We start from the raw sequence: 17,027 nt of genomic DNA on the forward strand, positions 1-17,027 counted from the left end.
ATTGTATCTATTAATTTATTAATCCTCTATGTTGTTATGTAATATAATCGTATAATGTTGTAATAAATTCCAGATACGGTTACAAAGGCTGTTCGCTTATTCGCATATTCGGCACATTCGCTTGGTCATCGATAATTCCGATCGAAATCCATTCCGAAAAGTTCCATAATGACTCGAAATTATCTAGCGGTCCGACAATCCGAATATCAAGATCATTCACGCCTGGGAATAACTTGCAAACAGTTCGAAACACTATATTTAAGTGAAGGAGATATAACTCCCGATATCCGCAGTCGTGACCTCCGTTGCTTCATATTTTTCCGCGACTACGCCATTTCCTAGAGCGCAGCAAAATATTTTAACCTTTGAACATAAAAATTTCTTCCTCATTTTTCTCTTTCCCGGTGTCGCGCGTTCTCCGTTTCAATCAAATCTCGTAATATGTAGATTCTGTGGATTTGTATGCTCATATTCTTGCGCGATGATTCAAATTCTTTTCTTTGTTCTACAACCGCAAATAAATTACCATTTTCTTGCTAAAAATAGATATCGTAGGCGCAATCTTTACTCGATCTTTGCGAACATATTTCATTTTTCATATCAATCTCTTTAACGGACTTGCTCGAAATCAAATCTTGTACATAGACAATCAAGTTATTGTTGTTATGTGTTACAAGAAAAAAAGAAGAACTAATATGAAGAAATATTCGTACGCTTGGCGCGAGACTCTACCGTGTCTCTCGGAACAAACACCATTTTTCCTGGAATTGTCTGCAATTCTTGTTCCGGATGTTACAAATTAATCTGTATAATCACGTAATTTTATTCCGTTCGAAACTCGAAACTTATAATTAGATATTTCCATTTCAAAACATCACGATCACGCGATTCCTTCGATTCTGCATCTTGTTCCTCGCATCTTTGTAATTTTCCGCGTTATTTAAGCAGCGAAGTTTTTTTCAAAGTGCATCTTGGTATAGCACATATATGATTGTACACGAATGATTGCACGTTTTGCAACGTCACACGCACGTGTAAAGGTGGGGAAGACCTGTGGCTTTGAAATAATTCTGACTGGGATTATTTCGACGCAGTTCCCATCGGCCGGCGCGGCGATTCGCGCACAGCGTTACTGACCCTCTTTCCTCCCAGGAAAGGTGGTCTTTCCTTTTCTCTCTGCCTTCCGGGATTCGCTCGCGCGTCATTCGCGACGAGTCGAGGGAGCGATAAAGACCGGTGAATCAACACACTCGGTTCTACAGTCATCGCGGCGCTCGTGCCTCTTTTTGATGATAATATTCGCGAATCTCGGTGTGGGTGAATCGAAGTCTCGGTGATGAGAGACACACAGTTCTGTAACACGTGAAAATTGTTTCGAGAATAAGGGTGTGCGCGACTCTGAGGATCGGTGCGCGACCGAGATCTCTGCGAGATCGTTGAGGTAATATATTCTGGTGAGTATTCGCATTTTTTTACACTTTGTTGATAATTCCCGAACGCCTTTTGCTAAATGATAAGTATTTAAGTATGTCGATCGGAAATATATGCGTTTGTCATAACATCATTAATATCTGTTTTTCCCCTTTATTTGCAATGTCTATATTTACACTGTTAAAAGTAAAGAATAAAATTTAAACCAATATCTTATAAATTTATTTTTAACTACTATGTGTCAAAATTTATTATTTTAATACAAAACAATTATTTTAACTCCATCAGTTTAGTTAAATTAAAATTGTTTTAGTTAAATTAACGACGTATTAAGTAAGAACATAATAACACTGCGCGGACATCATGTTTTTGTAGCACTCACTAGGACATCCTGGGATTTTTAAGTCTAAAAGGTTTTTGAAAGCGTTTCTGTGTTACAAAAAATTCGTATTATTAAAAATTTATGTATCATCTTTAAGGTTTCAAAAAGTGATTTCTATACTTACACAAGGCCGGAACTGTTGCAATTTTTTTTAACTATATAGGTATGGTTAAAAATGACTTGAATTGTGTGTAATTTGACACTACAAATTTAACACTGTACCTTCCTTTTTTGTTCGCTGCAATAATTAAGTGAGGTACTTGCTTCTTGATACAGTTGAAGGGGTTATTACCGGAGTATTATTTGTTGAGAAATATGGATTACGTTATGCATTTATAACTTTTCGACAATGAATTGAAACAGATGCGTAGCTAATCAATTATCTAAGTATATTTTATTTTTAATATAATTAATCACTTTGTGATATTAAAAAGCGAAATCTATAAAAGTAATAAAAATAAAAAAATTTTAAATAATAGTAAAAAATTTAGAAAATCGAATACATATATATATAATATATGTAATATAATAAATTGAAACTCATGTTGCAATAGTAACTACGGTTACGCTGGAAAAATATAATTATGAATAATTCAAATTTCGTTCATTAAAGTATTAATGACATTTATATAGTACGTTTATGTAAATGCCTCCATTGTACTTTACCCGCTATGCTTTAAACATCTCATTAAAACATTTGATTATGCTACGTGAAACAATAGATAGATTTCATTAACGCTAATTCACAAAAATATATACAGCACATATAAAACTTCTACTGGACGTGAGTATTCAACCCGCGTGATTATACGTAAGAATTATTATATAGAAAATGTCTTTTATTTTTTATTTTTAGAATAATGTTTTCTAACAAAATATTTAGTGCCGTTTTCTTCTCTATGCAAATTTAAATTTACACGAACAGTTCTGCGTAGTGACGTTCTGCGTATAATAATATATTCTGCTCATACAGATAGTTTTGCGTATATATAATAATATACATTTTAATCCTTTCAATAGCGTAATAAATAGCGGAAAAAGACGATAATTACACCGATCAACAAGTTAAGTAGATTGATCTATAAAAAATGGAACAAATATGTACTTCAGCAGCGCACGGTTTGGTTTTTCCCTTTACATAACGTACATCATTTACATCTACACAAGCTCTACCCATATTTATGATATTACCGCAAAGAAAAAACTTGTTCGCTGCAAAAAAATAATGAACAAGTTTTACTTTTCGAAGAGAAAATTCTATTTCTTGCGAAATACACGTGTACATTGAGCGGATAAATAACGTATAATAGATCGAATAAGTCATAGCAAAGTAGGAAAGAGTTCTCTAAATTTTATACTTACCAGAATTAACTGATATATATCAAATTTGCTAGCGACGAAATAAAGTAATGAACAAAGATATTTCTCTGGAAATATTTGTGTTCTATGAAACAATTGCTGTGTGTGAGTAGCGAGAGCGTGTGGTTTCTTGAGTCATTCAAGGAAATTGCGGAATGTCAAATCAATCATTCTGGAAATTTATTTTACGATAGGATGGAAAACATAAGCATCTTGACATTTTTGCTTAACAGTGAGTAAAAATTAAATTACCAAAATAGGTTGTAACAACAAGGTTACAAGTTGTGTAATAACCATAAGATAATAAAAAGCTGTTATCTCTCAAATGGGTTCGGAAGTGTGCTTGATAAAAGGATGAAGCCTAAGTGGAGTGTTTATGATTTCAACTAATAATTTGCAATTCAGAATTAGAATTCTAATGTGTCACATTGCCGGAAAAGCTGAACGAAGCGTAATACTTCGGAAAAATGATTGCTCAAAAAAAAAATCGGGCTTTACATAATAAACGGAAAGATTGTAAATTTTTAAAAACTTTGAAAAATTAATATTGTAAAAAAATTAGATGTATATATTAATGTATATTAATTTTGTTAAATGCTTAAAAAAATAGATTAGACGATTATATGCACTAAATTTCAAATTTAATTATTAATTAAAATGTTAATATAAATTTTTAGATTGCTTTTTAAATCGTGAATAAAGACTTGTTTTTTTCTGAATCAATTCAGACAGTAAAAAAACAGACAGTCTTTTTCAGTTTTACCAGGAAAAGTGGAAGAATTCGGGAATCTCTCGAAGCATATAGCTTCACCGCAAACGACCTCAACGTTGCACTCAGCTTCTCGTGTTAGTCGATGCAAAACTCGTTCTAGTACGCATATGCCTACATATGCACGCACACATAACCGCGTATCTGCTTCCGCGATACAGCCGACCAGAGACTGATGAACACGACAGATGGTCGACTGATGGGGAATGGAACATAATATAAAATCGGCAATTTTGTCTTGCGTCTCAATTCACTTTCGTGCATTCGTTAAAATTACTCCTACCTTCACAAAGCTTGTGAAACTGACATAGCGTGTGTGTTAATATATCTTTGCCGGGCGATAATACGGTTGCTACGATTGTCTGACAGATATCCATTGTGCTGTAATCCAGCTGGATGCAATGGCGTCGTCCGCGACCATGAAAGAAAACATTAAATCTCCGCCGGTGATATGCAAACAAGAAATGTATGAGCACTGGAAAAAGAACGCCCCGAAGATCATGTTTGGTGAACATCAACTTTCCATCGAAGTAAATGAAACCGGCGACTTCTTTCTCCAGAAGGCTAAGGAGGAATTGCGGGAGACGCCGGAAGTTGTCGCCGAAAGTATCAAGGAACTGAAAGACTTGCTTGCAGGTAGCAAAAGCTTAATTGTACCAAAAATGTAGTTGTCACTGTGTTGTTTCGACAAAATCGAGGTTTCAAATTATGGCGTTACAAGACCCTGATAGGAGTAAAAGTTAAAAAAACTTAGGGAGCTATAAAAAGTTGTAAATTAATAAGGAATACACATTTTTTGTATGTCGATTAAAAGTATATCTATTAAGTATGTCTATTACGTATATCATTAAGTATATCTGTTAAGTATATATTTATCAAGTGTATCACATTTGTAATATTACACATTTTGTATATCTATTATATATATATCTATTAAGTGCATTTAACATCTTGGTATAAAAAAATTAGATTTTATGATAAATATTAACATTACTGTATGCACACACACACACACTTCAATTTTGTTCTGCAAAAAATCATGCTTCAGCGGCAAGCCTCAACAGAAGTGATCTTAAACTAATATGTTTTTTTTTATTTTTATTTACTTATCAGTTTACGGATCAAATTTTGAAAAATAACATTTTGTAAAATAGGAGGAGTTACAATTGGGTTACAAAAAATCAAATTTAATCTTTTCACTGAAAAATCCGAGCTTGTAAAGTAAATAAATATAAATAATTTTGAAATTTGCGGAAAGCCTCCGTGAACCGATAACTATAATCTTAATAAATAAAAAAATGTATTGATACTAAGTTCAGATCACTCCAATTGAGTTGAAGCAAGATTCTTTTGCGGAACACAATTGAAATAAACACAGTGATGTCAATATTTACTATAAAATTTAATTTTTTTATACCAAGATATTGTCAAATGTACTCAATAAACATGCGTAACCAAAAATTTATACTCCTATTAGTTTCCAACTTTTCACAACTCCCCAAATTTGTTTTCTAACTTTTGCTTCTGTTATAATAGGATCCTGTAACCCCTTAGCGCCAGTTTCACCAACATCGATTAACTGTAACCTTTGATTAAACTCACTCTTCATCTTTTTCTAACTGTCCCCCTCAGAAAGAGACGAAGAGTGAGTTTAATCGAAGATTACAGTTAATCGGAGATGGTAAAACCGGCCCTTAAGGAACAAAGAGTAAGATAAAAAGATGTAGTCGCGTGAACCAGTAATTATTCATCAAAACCAATTTTCCCGTGTGACGATCCGTCGAGAGCCCGCCCGCACGATGTCCTTGCCGCTACTTTCTTTCTGCGTTCTCTTATTCGTTTTTCATTTTCCGACCGGTTTTCTACACGTCACACGAAGAAAGCGTCCACGAAAATAAAATGTTATCATTCTCGATATCCTTTTTTTTTTCTTTATCTTTAGCTAATATTGACTTCTCTCACTAAAATTGCTATTGCTCAATTAGAGAAACGTACGGTACTATTAAAACAAGTTGCGTTAGATTCCGTGTTTATAAAAATTAAAGAGAAACTCAAAATAATTAATCCGCGCAAGGAGGCGCAATGACAAGTAAAATAAGAACATTTTCCCTTTTATGTAATCACCAATGAAACACGATATTTTAGCAAGATGTATCTGCTCAATTAGATAAAAGAGTGTCGTATCATCGAAAATCATGCAATTCGCAAAATAAGGATCTATTAATTTTTTTATTCCTCGAAGAACGTATTCCTTTTTTTTTTTTGCTCAAAGAACGTCAGTCGACGATAAATCGAATAATCTTTATAGAGCTAGAACGAAATTTTGCGTGCAATTACCGTTCATGTCGTAACGGTCAATTTAACAATGGTAAAAGTATATATACGTCGTACGCGGCGTATGAATTCAGCCATGCTCACACGAATCGGGTAAAAACGAAAGTTGCTCGCGCCTGTATCGTAATAATCTTTAACGGAGTCACGCTTCTTGCCTACGGGCGAGTCATATGAAAATTATTTCGCTACAAATAAAAATTAAAAATTTTTTCAGAACATTCGATAATTCCTAGCATAACCGGAATATAATGACGTTTCTTGCGTATTGACCGATATTTTAAGAGTTGATTTTTGAGGTCATTTTGTTAAGCGAAATTTATATGATTATATGCACAGAAAAAAAGAAGTGTTAAATCAAGACTTTTATACATTATATATAAGCAAGAATCTATAATCTTCTTATAAGAATTTCAACTTTTTTTTCTTGATTAAACTAAGTATATAAATACTTTGATGCTATATGCATTCTAATATTTTTATGCATAAATTAAATCGAATCAATTTAATTAGGTTTGTAGGGGGGGGGGGTTTTACCACTCCAACCGGAGCTGTGTTTCAGGTCTGACAAAAGTCGGCGCGCAGTCAAGGTTGGAAGATATGTAAAATAGAAATAAAAATAAAACTTTCCATTCAAACAAGTTTTTTTCGTTCGACGCAATTTATATCTCATTTTAAGATTATAGATTCTTGCTTATATATAAGAATATAAGTCTTGATTTAACATTTCTTTTTTCTTCTGTGTGCGGTCTCTCAAAGTTGCGGCCCCGCGTTTTAGAGGTACACAGAGTGTGTTAAAAATTCTTAAAAAATATCCTAATGTAATAATATAATATAATAACATTATTTTTGAACGGAATACTGTTACCTTGAATATGATTAGTTTTAGATGTCTGTATAATTACTAGAACTTCGTTCTTGCGCAATCATCATTGTCGTTACGATTTGCGATTATCATGATATGACAAAGTAAATCTCTCACAAGAGAAATTGGTGTTTATACATCAATTCTGCATTGCCATCAGTTTCGGGCCTTTGACCTTTAGGAGTATATATATAGAAGAAAAACCGAAAAGAAATATAATATTTAAAAATTAGATAATTGCGTATCTATTATTGTGTTTGTAAATTGCTTTGCCTTATGGAAAGAAACGCGAGGTATATTTTATATATTTGATACGTGCCATTATTATACTCGAGTCTTTGCATTTTATCCTTGACCCACTTTTCCGTTGGTTTCGTTAGCATAAATTACATGCGAAATATCTCGTGCACACACTGCAGAATTGAAACAATTAATTTTTCATTAAATTATTATCTCCATCCTTTATTTCGCTTCTTTAGGAGAACCTGATCTGCACTTACCGGACATGGAAGACTTCTATGTAACATTCTTGCGCCCATGCAAATGGTATGCGAAAAGCGCTTTCTCGCTAGTAAGTCATATTTCGTAATATCTTCAAATCACGATTTCATCTCGTTTTAAATTTATATATGCTTACGTACATGAAACCAACTGTATAGTAATGAAATGCTCAGTATATTATATTATAGTCCTAAAACAATCGGATGTGCTATACAGATTTTCTGGCTATGTTTGCATTATATTCTTTTCCTGAATATTAAGCTAGATAGTTTTTGTCTACTATATTATACTTTCACTGCCAAGCGGAATAAAAAAAAAATACGCCCTCAGGTCAAGGCTGTTTTTTGACTGGTTGTTGTATTTTATTGTCGATTCTAAAGACAATAATTATAGTTAGATTTTATATATAAGATTGTTTTAAAGTCTTTAGACGCTATAGTCGCTAGACGACTATGTTGCATTTATGCTTTTCCATTTTCTTTTTGTTCTCTTTTTACAGCTTTAACCTGATTATTCATGGTATCATTTGCACCTGGCTTGCGTGATTAGGTTCTGGGCGTATCGTAAATGATACACGTGCCAGAGAGAGTGTTAAACTACTAAATATTATCTACTGTATTAACTACTGGATATAAAAAGCGAACTGAATTGCAGGGAAGAAAGCAAATGAAAAAAAATCATCTTTAGTTAATTATCCAGTAAGCAAAATTATAGCAGTATGTTGGCAGATTGTTAGTAACACATGCGATCAGACATGTCGGCAGACATATATCAACTGCGTCCACATTCAGTTCGCTAATGTTCTGCAAACAGACTCTGTTATACTTCTGTGTTGGCGTTCTGTCGACATTATATAATATAGAGTGTAACTAAAATAAGGGAAACTTCGGGAACGAGCTTCTTATCAAAACATGAAAAAAAGTTTATATCAACATATATCCGCAAACCCACTGTTACTGTGATACAGCCTAAAATGTTTTATATAAATAAAATGTTTACAAATTCACTATTTACAATCGGAGCGATTGCTTATCGGTACTTGTCTAACTTATTTATTTATTTGCTCTGTGACTATTTTCTTGTACAACTATGTAATGCATTGCACGCACGGCGTTTGCCTTCCTCCAACATTTTTGAAAAAGCATTGTGCGTGTTGGAATGTATCTTTTATAAAGTGTGCATGGTGTGAGATAAGCCTCTGTTTCTACGAACAAATATCATCCGAATAATTGTAACCGATCTGTAGAGAGTGTTGATGATAGTGATGACGAGGACCAATAAAAGTTTTGGCACAAGAATTTTTCGCATTTATACTTGTAATTTTGTATTTTAAATTATATAACTATATTCAAATAATGGTATTTTATTTCATATCGTGTTTATTTTGTATCGTGTCGAATGTAAAACATGATAAGGTTATAAGTTGAATAAAAATTATTTCCAGTTTCGTGCGTAAGTTAAAAAAAAATTGCCTTTCAAAAGTGCAAATTTAAAAGAGAAAAATTCGTTGGTTACGTTAACTTTATTTTACACGAATAAACATTGCTAGGTTACATAAAAAAATTTAAAAAAAGTGCGAGGGACAAGAATTGAACTCGGGTCGGCAGCGTAGTAGTCGTGCGCTTACAATTTTTTTTTTAAACGAGAATATATGATTTTCTATAAATATAACAAAGTTACAGAATATTTACATTTGTAATGCCTACCTTAGCGCTTACAATTAGTGCCCCGAGCTACACCGCCTTCTCGGTAATCGACATAACGGAGCCGGTACACGACATATCGTTCAAATCGATTTTTCTGAGAAATGGCTGAGCATTGCGCTCCATCCCTTTGCTCAAGGGAATACTATATAAAACCTTTTTCAATTCGGTGACCCCAGGTCCGCGGCCTTCCCTTGTCAGTAACAGCGGGTTTGCGGATATATATTGATATGAACTTTTTTCATGTTTTGGTGTGGGGAGCTCGCCTTTGAAGATTGTCCCCTTATTTTAGTTATACCCTGTATATCAGAACCGGCATCAAATCTGTAATCTTTATGCCGATAAAATTTGTAGCAGATTACGTTACAAGATCTGATGCTTTCGACAGACTTGGCTGTCTGGGTATAATAAGATTTATAGTAGTAATCCAAATTGTATTTGAAAATTAATTTAAAGCTGTCTTATGATGATATTCAATGTTAAAAATTGGAAAGATGCGCTATATAAATTAATAATTCTCCTCGACGTTTTTTGCAAAGGAAGAATCACTTTCAAATTGGCCGAGGTTGAGGCTAAAACCGAAAATCATCCGATTGATTCTAGGGCATTCTGCGTTTAATACAGAATTTGACAATAACAATAAATTGTTCAAACATTTTACTCAACAGATAAAACGGTATTATCGATTCCGCCTAAACTACCCACACATATATAAAGATTTGTTGCTCACCAAAGAGAAGACTGCACTTTGCGCTGGTCTGATATATCCATTGCCGCTTCGTACCAAAGAGGGATGCAGAGTGTTGGTAATCGAGGCCGGAAAACGGTGGAAACCGAAAGAGGTGTCGCTCAATGATTTCTTTAAAGGCCTGATATGCATTTGTTTTCTGGCGATGGTGGAATATAGAACTCAGGTTCGTCGGCGGAAAATATTTCTTTAATTGATTTTCTTCTGAAGATATAGATAAATATTTAAAATTAGTTATAAACTTATTTAGCGAGAAATTTGTGAGAATCTCTAGAGCGCTCCATGAAGAAATGCGCGAAGCCGTTAACGCGCTTAACCGCGAAACCTTTATTTTGTTTCTTAGATCGCGGGTACGCATATCATTTTAGACGTCGAAGGTTTATCTCTTTCCCATCTGACGTATCTCACACCGACCTTTGCCAAGATGCTGGTAGATTTTATACAGAAGTGTTTGCCCACTCGTCTCAAGGGTATCCACATTGTGAATCAGAGTTTTATCTTCAACATGGGATATGCGATTTTCAAACCATTCCTGGATGTACGATCTTATATGATTTAGTTTTATAAGTTGCATAACAATAAACTTGTAGTGTATATTTTATAACTTTTTGAAACTTTTTAAAATCTTCATAACGTGACGCGTTGTATATCGCAGGAGAAGATTCGTAAACGGCTTCACTTTCACGGAACAAACTGGGACTCCTTAAAATCTTTCATAGATAAAAGATCACTGCTTAGGAGGCATGGGGGCGAGATAAAAATGCCCGAAGGAGAATACGGGGTGATGCTGTGGCAGAATATGCTCTCATGCGAACCCGCTTTCGAAGGTAATTATATATATATAAACTAACGTTTCACTTGCGATTTAAATCGTATATTGATAAAATTTTTATTTTGTTTCAGCTGATCAACATTATGGATACACAACTAATAAAGATATATGATCGCTGCAGCTATTGTCCGGTCAATACGTCATCATTATCGATCATTATGGTTGTCCAACCATACGCATGAAGCTAATAGTAATAAATAAATAAAGTGCTCAAATTGTTGGCGTCCGGTACCTGACGAGATGCAGCTCGCGGCTGTTACGTTGGCCTGAAATTCGCAATTGTGTGAAGAGGGAACCAAATTGTGATCCATTTAGAAGCAGGTTTTGTATTTAAAGGTGCAAATAATATATTGACGGCATCGATGAAAAGTGTTGCAGAACTGTAACACACACTTAGGGGAAGAATTATTTACGGAATCTTTTTTTCCCGAAAATTTCCAATTATACAATATTAAGTAGTATTCAATAAATAGAGAATTATGTGGATTAAAGTTAAGATACTGTTGATAATAATATAAAATCTCTCTCTCTCTCTCTCTTTTTATTTTTTACACTTTGACACTTTTATCGTATATTATTAATAGTATCTTAAGGCGATGCTGGAGTTACCTGCACCAGAACTTAATTTTCGCGTACATGCCATTTTTTATTAGTTCTATAGAATTATAAATCTTTTTCCAGGATTGAAGTATACGCGCAAATCAAGAAGGGACGAGTCAGCTTTACGTTGAGAAAGAAAAAAAAATTATAGAAGTATATAATTTTTTTTCTCACCGTAAAGTTGACTTGTCCCTTCTCCGTTTGGGTGTATACTTTTAATAAAAAATAGCACGTACGTGAAAATTACATTTTGTCGATAAAACAGACGACTCCAGCATCGCCCTTACTCTAATCCACATAATTCTACGTTTATTTAACATTACTTAAATATTTTGTAATTGGAAACTTTTGGAAAAAAAAGATTCTGTAAATAATTCTTCTCATAAGTTAGAGGAAATTCGCGGGTAATGTGAAATACTCTTATAAATAGAACCACAGCGATATCTAGAATATTAAGTGTAACAATCTAGCGGACAGCAGTGGAATTACTATAGCCGGCCCTATAATCTAACATTCTAACATACAAAGTGGCAGCGTGGCACAACGTGTCGTTAAATAGCAAATTAAAATTAAAAATTTGGCGTGTACCGCATACAGCGTAAGGTTAGTATATAAACTTTTATTTTACAGTTTATCTACTTAATCAATTCTTAATCGATTTTTGTTGCATGTAAAACTAAGATAGAATTTTAGTGTGATATACTTAACAAGTTTCACATGGTGTACAATTCTCATATGGTGTACATTGTATACGATAAAATAGTAATGTCGGACAAGGCGAGATAGTTTATAATCCGCCACTTTATTGTATTTTAAGTATTGTATTTTATATTGTATTTTATATCTATTGTTTCTTTCTTTAGGTGTAATATTATTATGATAAGTAAATATTAATGAGTATATATGAGTAAAAGTTTTAAACGTGTTACATACATTTGTATGGCATTGTTACAAAAAACATACAAATTTTTTTTGTAATTTATTACAATATAATAAATATATAATATAATAATTATTGTAGACTATTTATTATTAATATGTCTTAAAATAGAATAAAAATTACTTTTTTGCAAGATTAATAAAGCGATTCACCTTGCCCGACATGGTTCACCTTACCCGACAAAAATTTACCTTCGAAAATTTTGCTATAACATTAAACTCACTATAAATAAACGAAATTGGGAACACGTTGTAACAAACATTTGGCTGGCATCACAACTCAGCGTAAATAAAGTTCAGCTATCTTTCAGCTTCTCATAGTTTTCAAATTATATTGAAAAAGGCTTAGGCTTCCTCTACAGTTTTGCAACATTTTTATCATGCCATCAATATATTATATTTGCATTTTTAAATACAAACCCTGTTTAGATCATCCTCCATGTGTGTGATTTGGTAACATACACTTCGCATTCTTTTTGCACAATTGCGAATTTCGGATTAACAGCTGCGATAGATATGTATATAAGATAATAAGATATCTACATACATTTTATATACATATCTACAATGTATTAAATATATTTATTAAAGATATTATATAAATCCAGTCCACAATAGCAATTATATTTTATTACAAATTTACACCAAAATTACATACCAAACGCACAGTTATTTAAGTACACAAATTATATATATAATTTTAGAATTTTTAATAAATAGCTAATTACACACATATATACATATATGTGTGTGTGTATTTATATTTAATAAATGATATATGAATATATCAATCGTTGCGTACAAAATGTCTACGCGGAATGTATAATACTTTTATCACATTATTACAGAGTAATTAAGATTATGATAAAAATTAAAATTACAGATTTTTAATAAAATCACTGATATCTAATTGATACCAGTGCAATTTTTGCGAGATTAAAAAAAAACGAAAAATATGATACAACCTAATCATTACGACATTAATGATTATGTCGCTCTTTTTGCATTATTTTAAATTTAAACAATCTTGCTAAATTTTTGAAAACAAGAAATAAGAATTAAAAGACTATACAATAATATGCTATAAAAAAATTTACAAAGTGAGCAAGGTTTCGTTAAGGACGTTTCGAGGAGTGAACAAGAATAGTTCACGATGATCGTAATTGATGCTAAATCCAACACTTTCTCTTGGGAAATGTCGCTCTATAATTGTTTCTTCGCGCATTTAATCCAAATACCTATTTTTCGTTACAATGAATTTAGCAACTGTAAAACTATTTCTTTTTGTAGCCATACGAAGAGATCGCTGCAACAGAAAAAATATCTCTCTTATCGACAAGTTTCACTGGAATACATATGCGTCTCCAAAATAGCTTTTGAACTTTATTTTCAATTGCGTTATCTGGTTACCATTGCGAGATGAGTGATAAAGTTTTCCTTTGGACTTACCTTCGTATTCCTTGTCGACTTGTATTAGCAATGAGTACCATTGGGGTCCGTCTATCGTTTTCATTTCCAGCGTACCGCCATATTGCGCCGGTAAACATTTCGGCGACATATATTGATGCAATGATTTGCGATCGGTGCCGTGAAAGATTATCTGGCGGAAGAAAGATATAAAAACCGTTTAGAAAATCGAATCGTAAATTTTTTATATTTACAGGAAGATAAATCCTATTTTCTTCATGAAGAACAATTGATATTTTAATTGTTCCAATTGAAATATCAATTGTTCTCCACGAAGAAAGTGGGATTTATTTTCCTGAATATCAAATATCAATTGTTCTTTCACGAAGGATGTAGCCAAATCTGCCGCAAAGCGTCATCTGCTACAAATTTTGTCGGCAGAAATATAACAGAATCTGCTAATCGAATGTGACTGCAGAAACCTAGCAGAATTTATTATTGACATTTATTTAAATAATATACTTTACTTAAACGCCGACGTCGCCGACTAAACAACAGATTCTGCTCAGTTTCTGCTGGCAAACTGCTAGCATATTGCTGACATTTTACTTACTAGGATTCTTATACTCAGTAAGTGATCTGCTCGTAGTATGACAATAGATTGGCAGCAGATTTTACTTCGATATAATTTGACAGCAGATTGTCGGCAGAAACCGAGCAGAATCTGTTATTTCCTAAACATTTACATTTAAATAGAATATATCATTTAAATAGCAGATTTTACTCAGTTTTTGCAATCAATTTGCCGTTATATACTGTATAGCAGACGTTATATTTTCGCTGGCATTCTATCAACAAAATTTGCAGCAGACATTATCAAAATTTGCTCTCGACAGAGCTATTTGGCTATTCGGGCAATATACTCACCCTGGTCTTCAACTTCTCCTTCAGGAACGGTTTGAACAGCGCGAACACCATGTTGAACACATACGGCTGGTTCACGATGTGTATGTTCTTGATTCTGACGGGCATCGCCTCCTGGAGCAGATCGACTATTCTCTTGGCGAACGGCGGGGTGAACTGCCAGGTTTGCTGGAGGGTGAGACCGTCCATGTCAAATATGACGACCGCGCCGGCAATCTGCGTGCTCGGTTCCAGCATGGCCGCCTCCAGATACAGCACGCATCCTTTGTAGACCTCGTCGAGGCTGCACTTATTGTGCTTCCACTTTTTGCCGAGCTCGATTATCAGTATACGCCGGCCGTGCTGGTCGCGATTAGGCAGCACGGTCAGGATGTTATGCTCGAAGATATTCTGCTCCCTGCTTGGCTTCAAGTTATCGTACACGTTCGCATGCTTCACCTTGAAGTTGTAATAGTGCTTGATGAGATCGACCGCCGACTCGGGATAGTACTTGCACGGCCTTAAAAACCTGATCAGCCAGGCCTCGTTGTCCAACGGGCATTTCAGATCCTTTTCGGCTGCCAGATAAAGAGAATAAAGAGAATTTTAAACGTTTTGACGCAAACGTTCGAGAAGTTTAATAAGATGTTTACAAAAGATGTTTTTTAAACGTCTCCGGCGAAAAATATCGTGATAATTTATTTAAGCATTTTAAAGATTAAGAGCTCAAGGCTTAAACGCTCAAACGTATTTAGCATGCGTTATTGACATTTACAATATAATTTGCATCTCATTTTATATTTTTCAGACATTTCGTAATTTTTACATTAATTTATCAGATCTTTCACATTTAGCACGCTACCTTTTAATAATTCCTGCAGGCGTGCAATCGACTGTTTTTGTAGCTCGGGAGATTCTCTCAATTCCTTCCTGGCGACTTCTTGCAATTCCGGACTGGGAGGACCTAGCTCGAACTCGAGCGTGAAGTCACCGATTTTTATGAACGGCACTTCGGTGAGGTCCGACAACATGATACCTGAAAAAGTAATACAACATGTTAGCAAGACTTTTAGCCAATATTTGTCCAATTTTCCTTTCACAGATATTCTCTATATAATAACAACAGTAAACACTCGTAGATGTTTATGGGAACAACAAATAACTAATTTGTGTTACTTTGTTAACAAATCAAGTTGTTAATGATATTAATAGTGTAAAAGAAAAATTTTGCAAACGATATTATCTCTATACTTATCTCTATTTATCTCTATTTATCTCTATTTTTACAGACACTTTATCTCTATTTATCGGTTAAACATAAAAAGATAAAAACATGAAGAGTAATAAATTTTTACTTAGATCATTTATGTTAGACTTTTGTTATACCGCACACTCTCTATTTTAAATGCTGAAGCAAGTCGATTATTGTTTATAACGTATTTTGTGGATATACATGCAATAATTACCAACACTGCATATACGCAACATATACCTGTTTTAATATCACGCGAACGAACCGCGGAAACAACCAAGTCTCTCAAGGAGTCAAGCGATACTGCCAATCGATCGGTAAAAATCGTTAAAAGAAACGAGTATTACTCGTCGTCAGGTCAGAACGATCATTAATTAGTGCATCATGAATGCAGTGACGCAGCCGACTGACTCCGGAGGCTGTGGAATAAAAATCTCCGCTGCTCGACGCGTCACGTTCGCGCGGACAATCATTGGAAACGTGACTCAGCTACGTTATTAGAAACATTCGAACAGAATCATCCTGTGGTCAGATAATTATTCCGCGAGCTACCAAATAACTGTAACTACGGTACATTTCTACAGCGTGGCATAATAAAAAGATATCGCACTGTAATAAAATTTTTATTGGATAAACATGAAATTAAGAAGGTATCATAAAATTTTTAAATGTAAATCAACTATAAATTATTATTACTATCAAATGTCAACTATCGTTTATCATATTTATCCAATATTGACAAAAGGAGCGAAAGGAATTTGTGAAAGACACATGTATATTGGCTGAGTTTCGATATTCACTGCCAGTAATGGAAATCTATAATTTACGTCACGTATACCTACTATAAATTTCCAGTACTGGCAGTGAAAAACGAGACGCACAGCCTATATTTATTAAAGTTGAAAAAAGTACGACGAAGAACAAAATCAGCGCTGTTTAAATATTGTCTCTGTTGAGTCACACGTAGATTTGTTTCCTCATGATGAAGAAATAGAGAAAAAACGA

General features: G+C 33.7%; 2 protein-coding genes across 6 annotated transcripts in view; one reads left to right on the top strand and one right to left on the bottom strand.

Moving 5' to 3' along the window:
* Positions 1-1,074: 1,074 nt before the first annotated feature.
* On the top strand, positions 1,075-12,536 carry LOC139812387 (alpha-tocopherol transfer protein). 2 transcript variants are annotated; one of them, XM_071777164.1, is made up of 7 exons: positions 1,075-1,441; positions 4,311-4,577; positions 7,617-7,708; positions 10,010-10,255; positions 10,433-10,627; positions 10,745-10,916; positions 10,993-12,536. In XM_071777164.1, exons 2-7 carry the CDS (start codon positions 4,343-4,345, stop codon positions 11,031-11,033), a joined length of 981 nt encoding a protein of 326 aa, XP_071633265.1. In that variant the 5' UTR covers positions 1,075-1,441; positions 4,311-4,342; the 3' UTR covers positions 11,034-12,536. The 2 variants fall into 2 exon arrangements, with proteins under 2 accessions (XP_071633265.1, XP_071633264.1); XM_071777163.1 differs by having other exon boundaries at positions 1,076-1,454.
* LOC139812388 (alpha-tocopherol transfer protein-like) overlaps positions 12,121-17,027 on the bottom strand; it is a 40,643-nt gene continuing 35,736 nt past the window's right edge. For 3 of the 4 annotated variants that reach the window (XM_071777168.1, XM_071777165.1, XM_071777166.1), the window contains exons 2-5: positions 15,633-15,806; positions 14,795-15,348; positions 13,910-14,060; positions 12,121-13,766 (exon numbers count right to left, since the gene is read on the bottom strand). In XM_071777168.1, coding sequence (XP_071633269.1) covers positions 13,735-13,766; positions 13,910-14,060; positions 14,795-15,348; positions 15,633-15,801 — 906 coding nt within the window. In that variant the 5' untranslated portion in view covers positions 15,802-15,806 and the 3' untranslated portion in view covers positions 12,121-13,734. Of the gene's footprint in view, positions 13,767-13,909; positions 14,061-14,794; positions 15,349-15,632; positions 15,807-16,262; positions 16,429-17,027 lie in introns of those variants that run through there. The other variant, XM_071777167.1, reaches the window with a different exon arrangement.

Source organism: Temnothorax longispinosus, chromosome 4, assembly GCF_030848805.1.
Source record: "Temnothorax longispinosus isolate EJ_2023e chromosome 4, Tlon_JGU_v1, whole genome shotgun sequence".
Lineage (NCBI taxonomy): Eukaryota > Metazoa > Arthropoda > Insecta > Hymenoptera > Formicidae > Temnothorax > Temnothorax longispinosus.

Bases quoted from the DNA above. Each gene is read 5' to 3' on its own strand.
- LOC139812387 (XM_071777164.1), top strand. From the start codon at position 4,343: ATGGCGTCGTCCGCGACCATGAAAGAAAACATTAAATCTCCGCCGGTG. The intron at 4,578-7,616 runs GTAGCAAAAGCT...TCGCTTCTTTAG, and splicing joins ACTGAAAGACTTGCTTGCAG to GAGAACCTGATCTGCACTTA. The intron at 10,917-10,992 runs GTAATTATATAT...ATTTTGTTTCAG, and splicing joins ATGCGAACCCGCTTTCGAAG to CTGATCAACATTATGGATAC.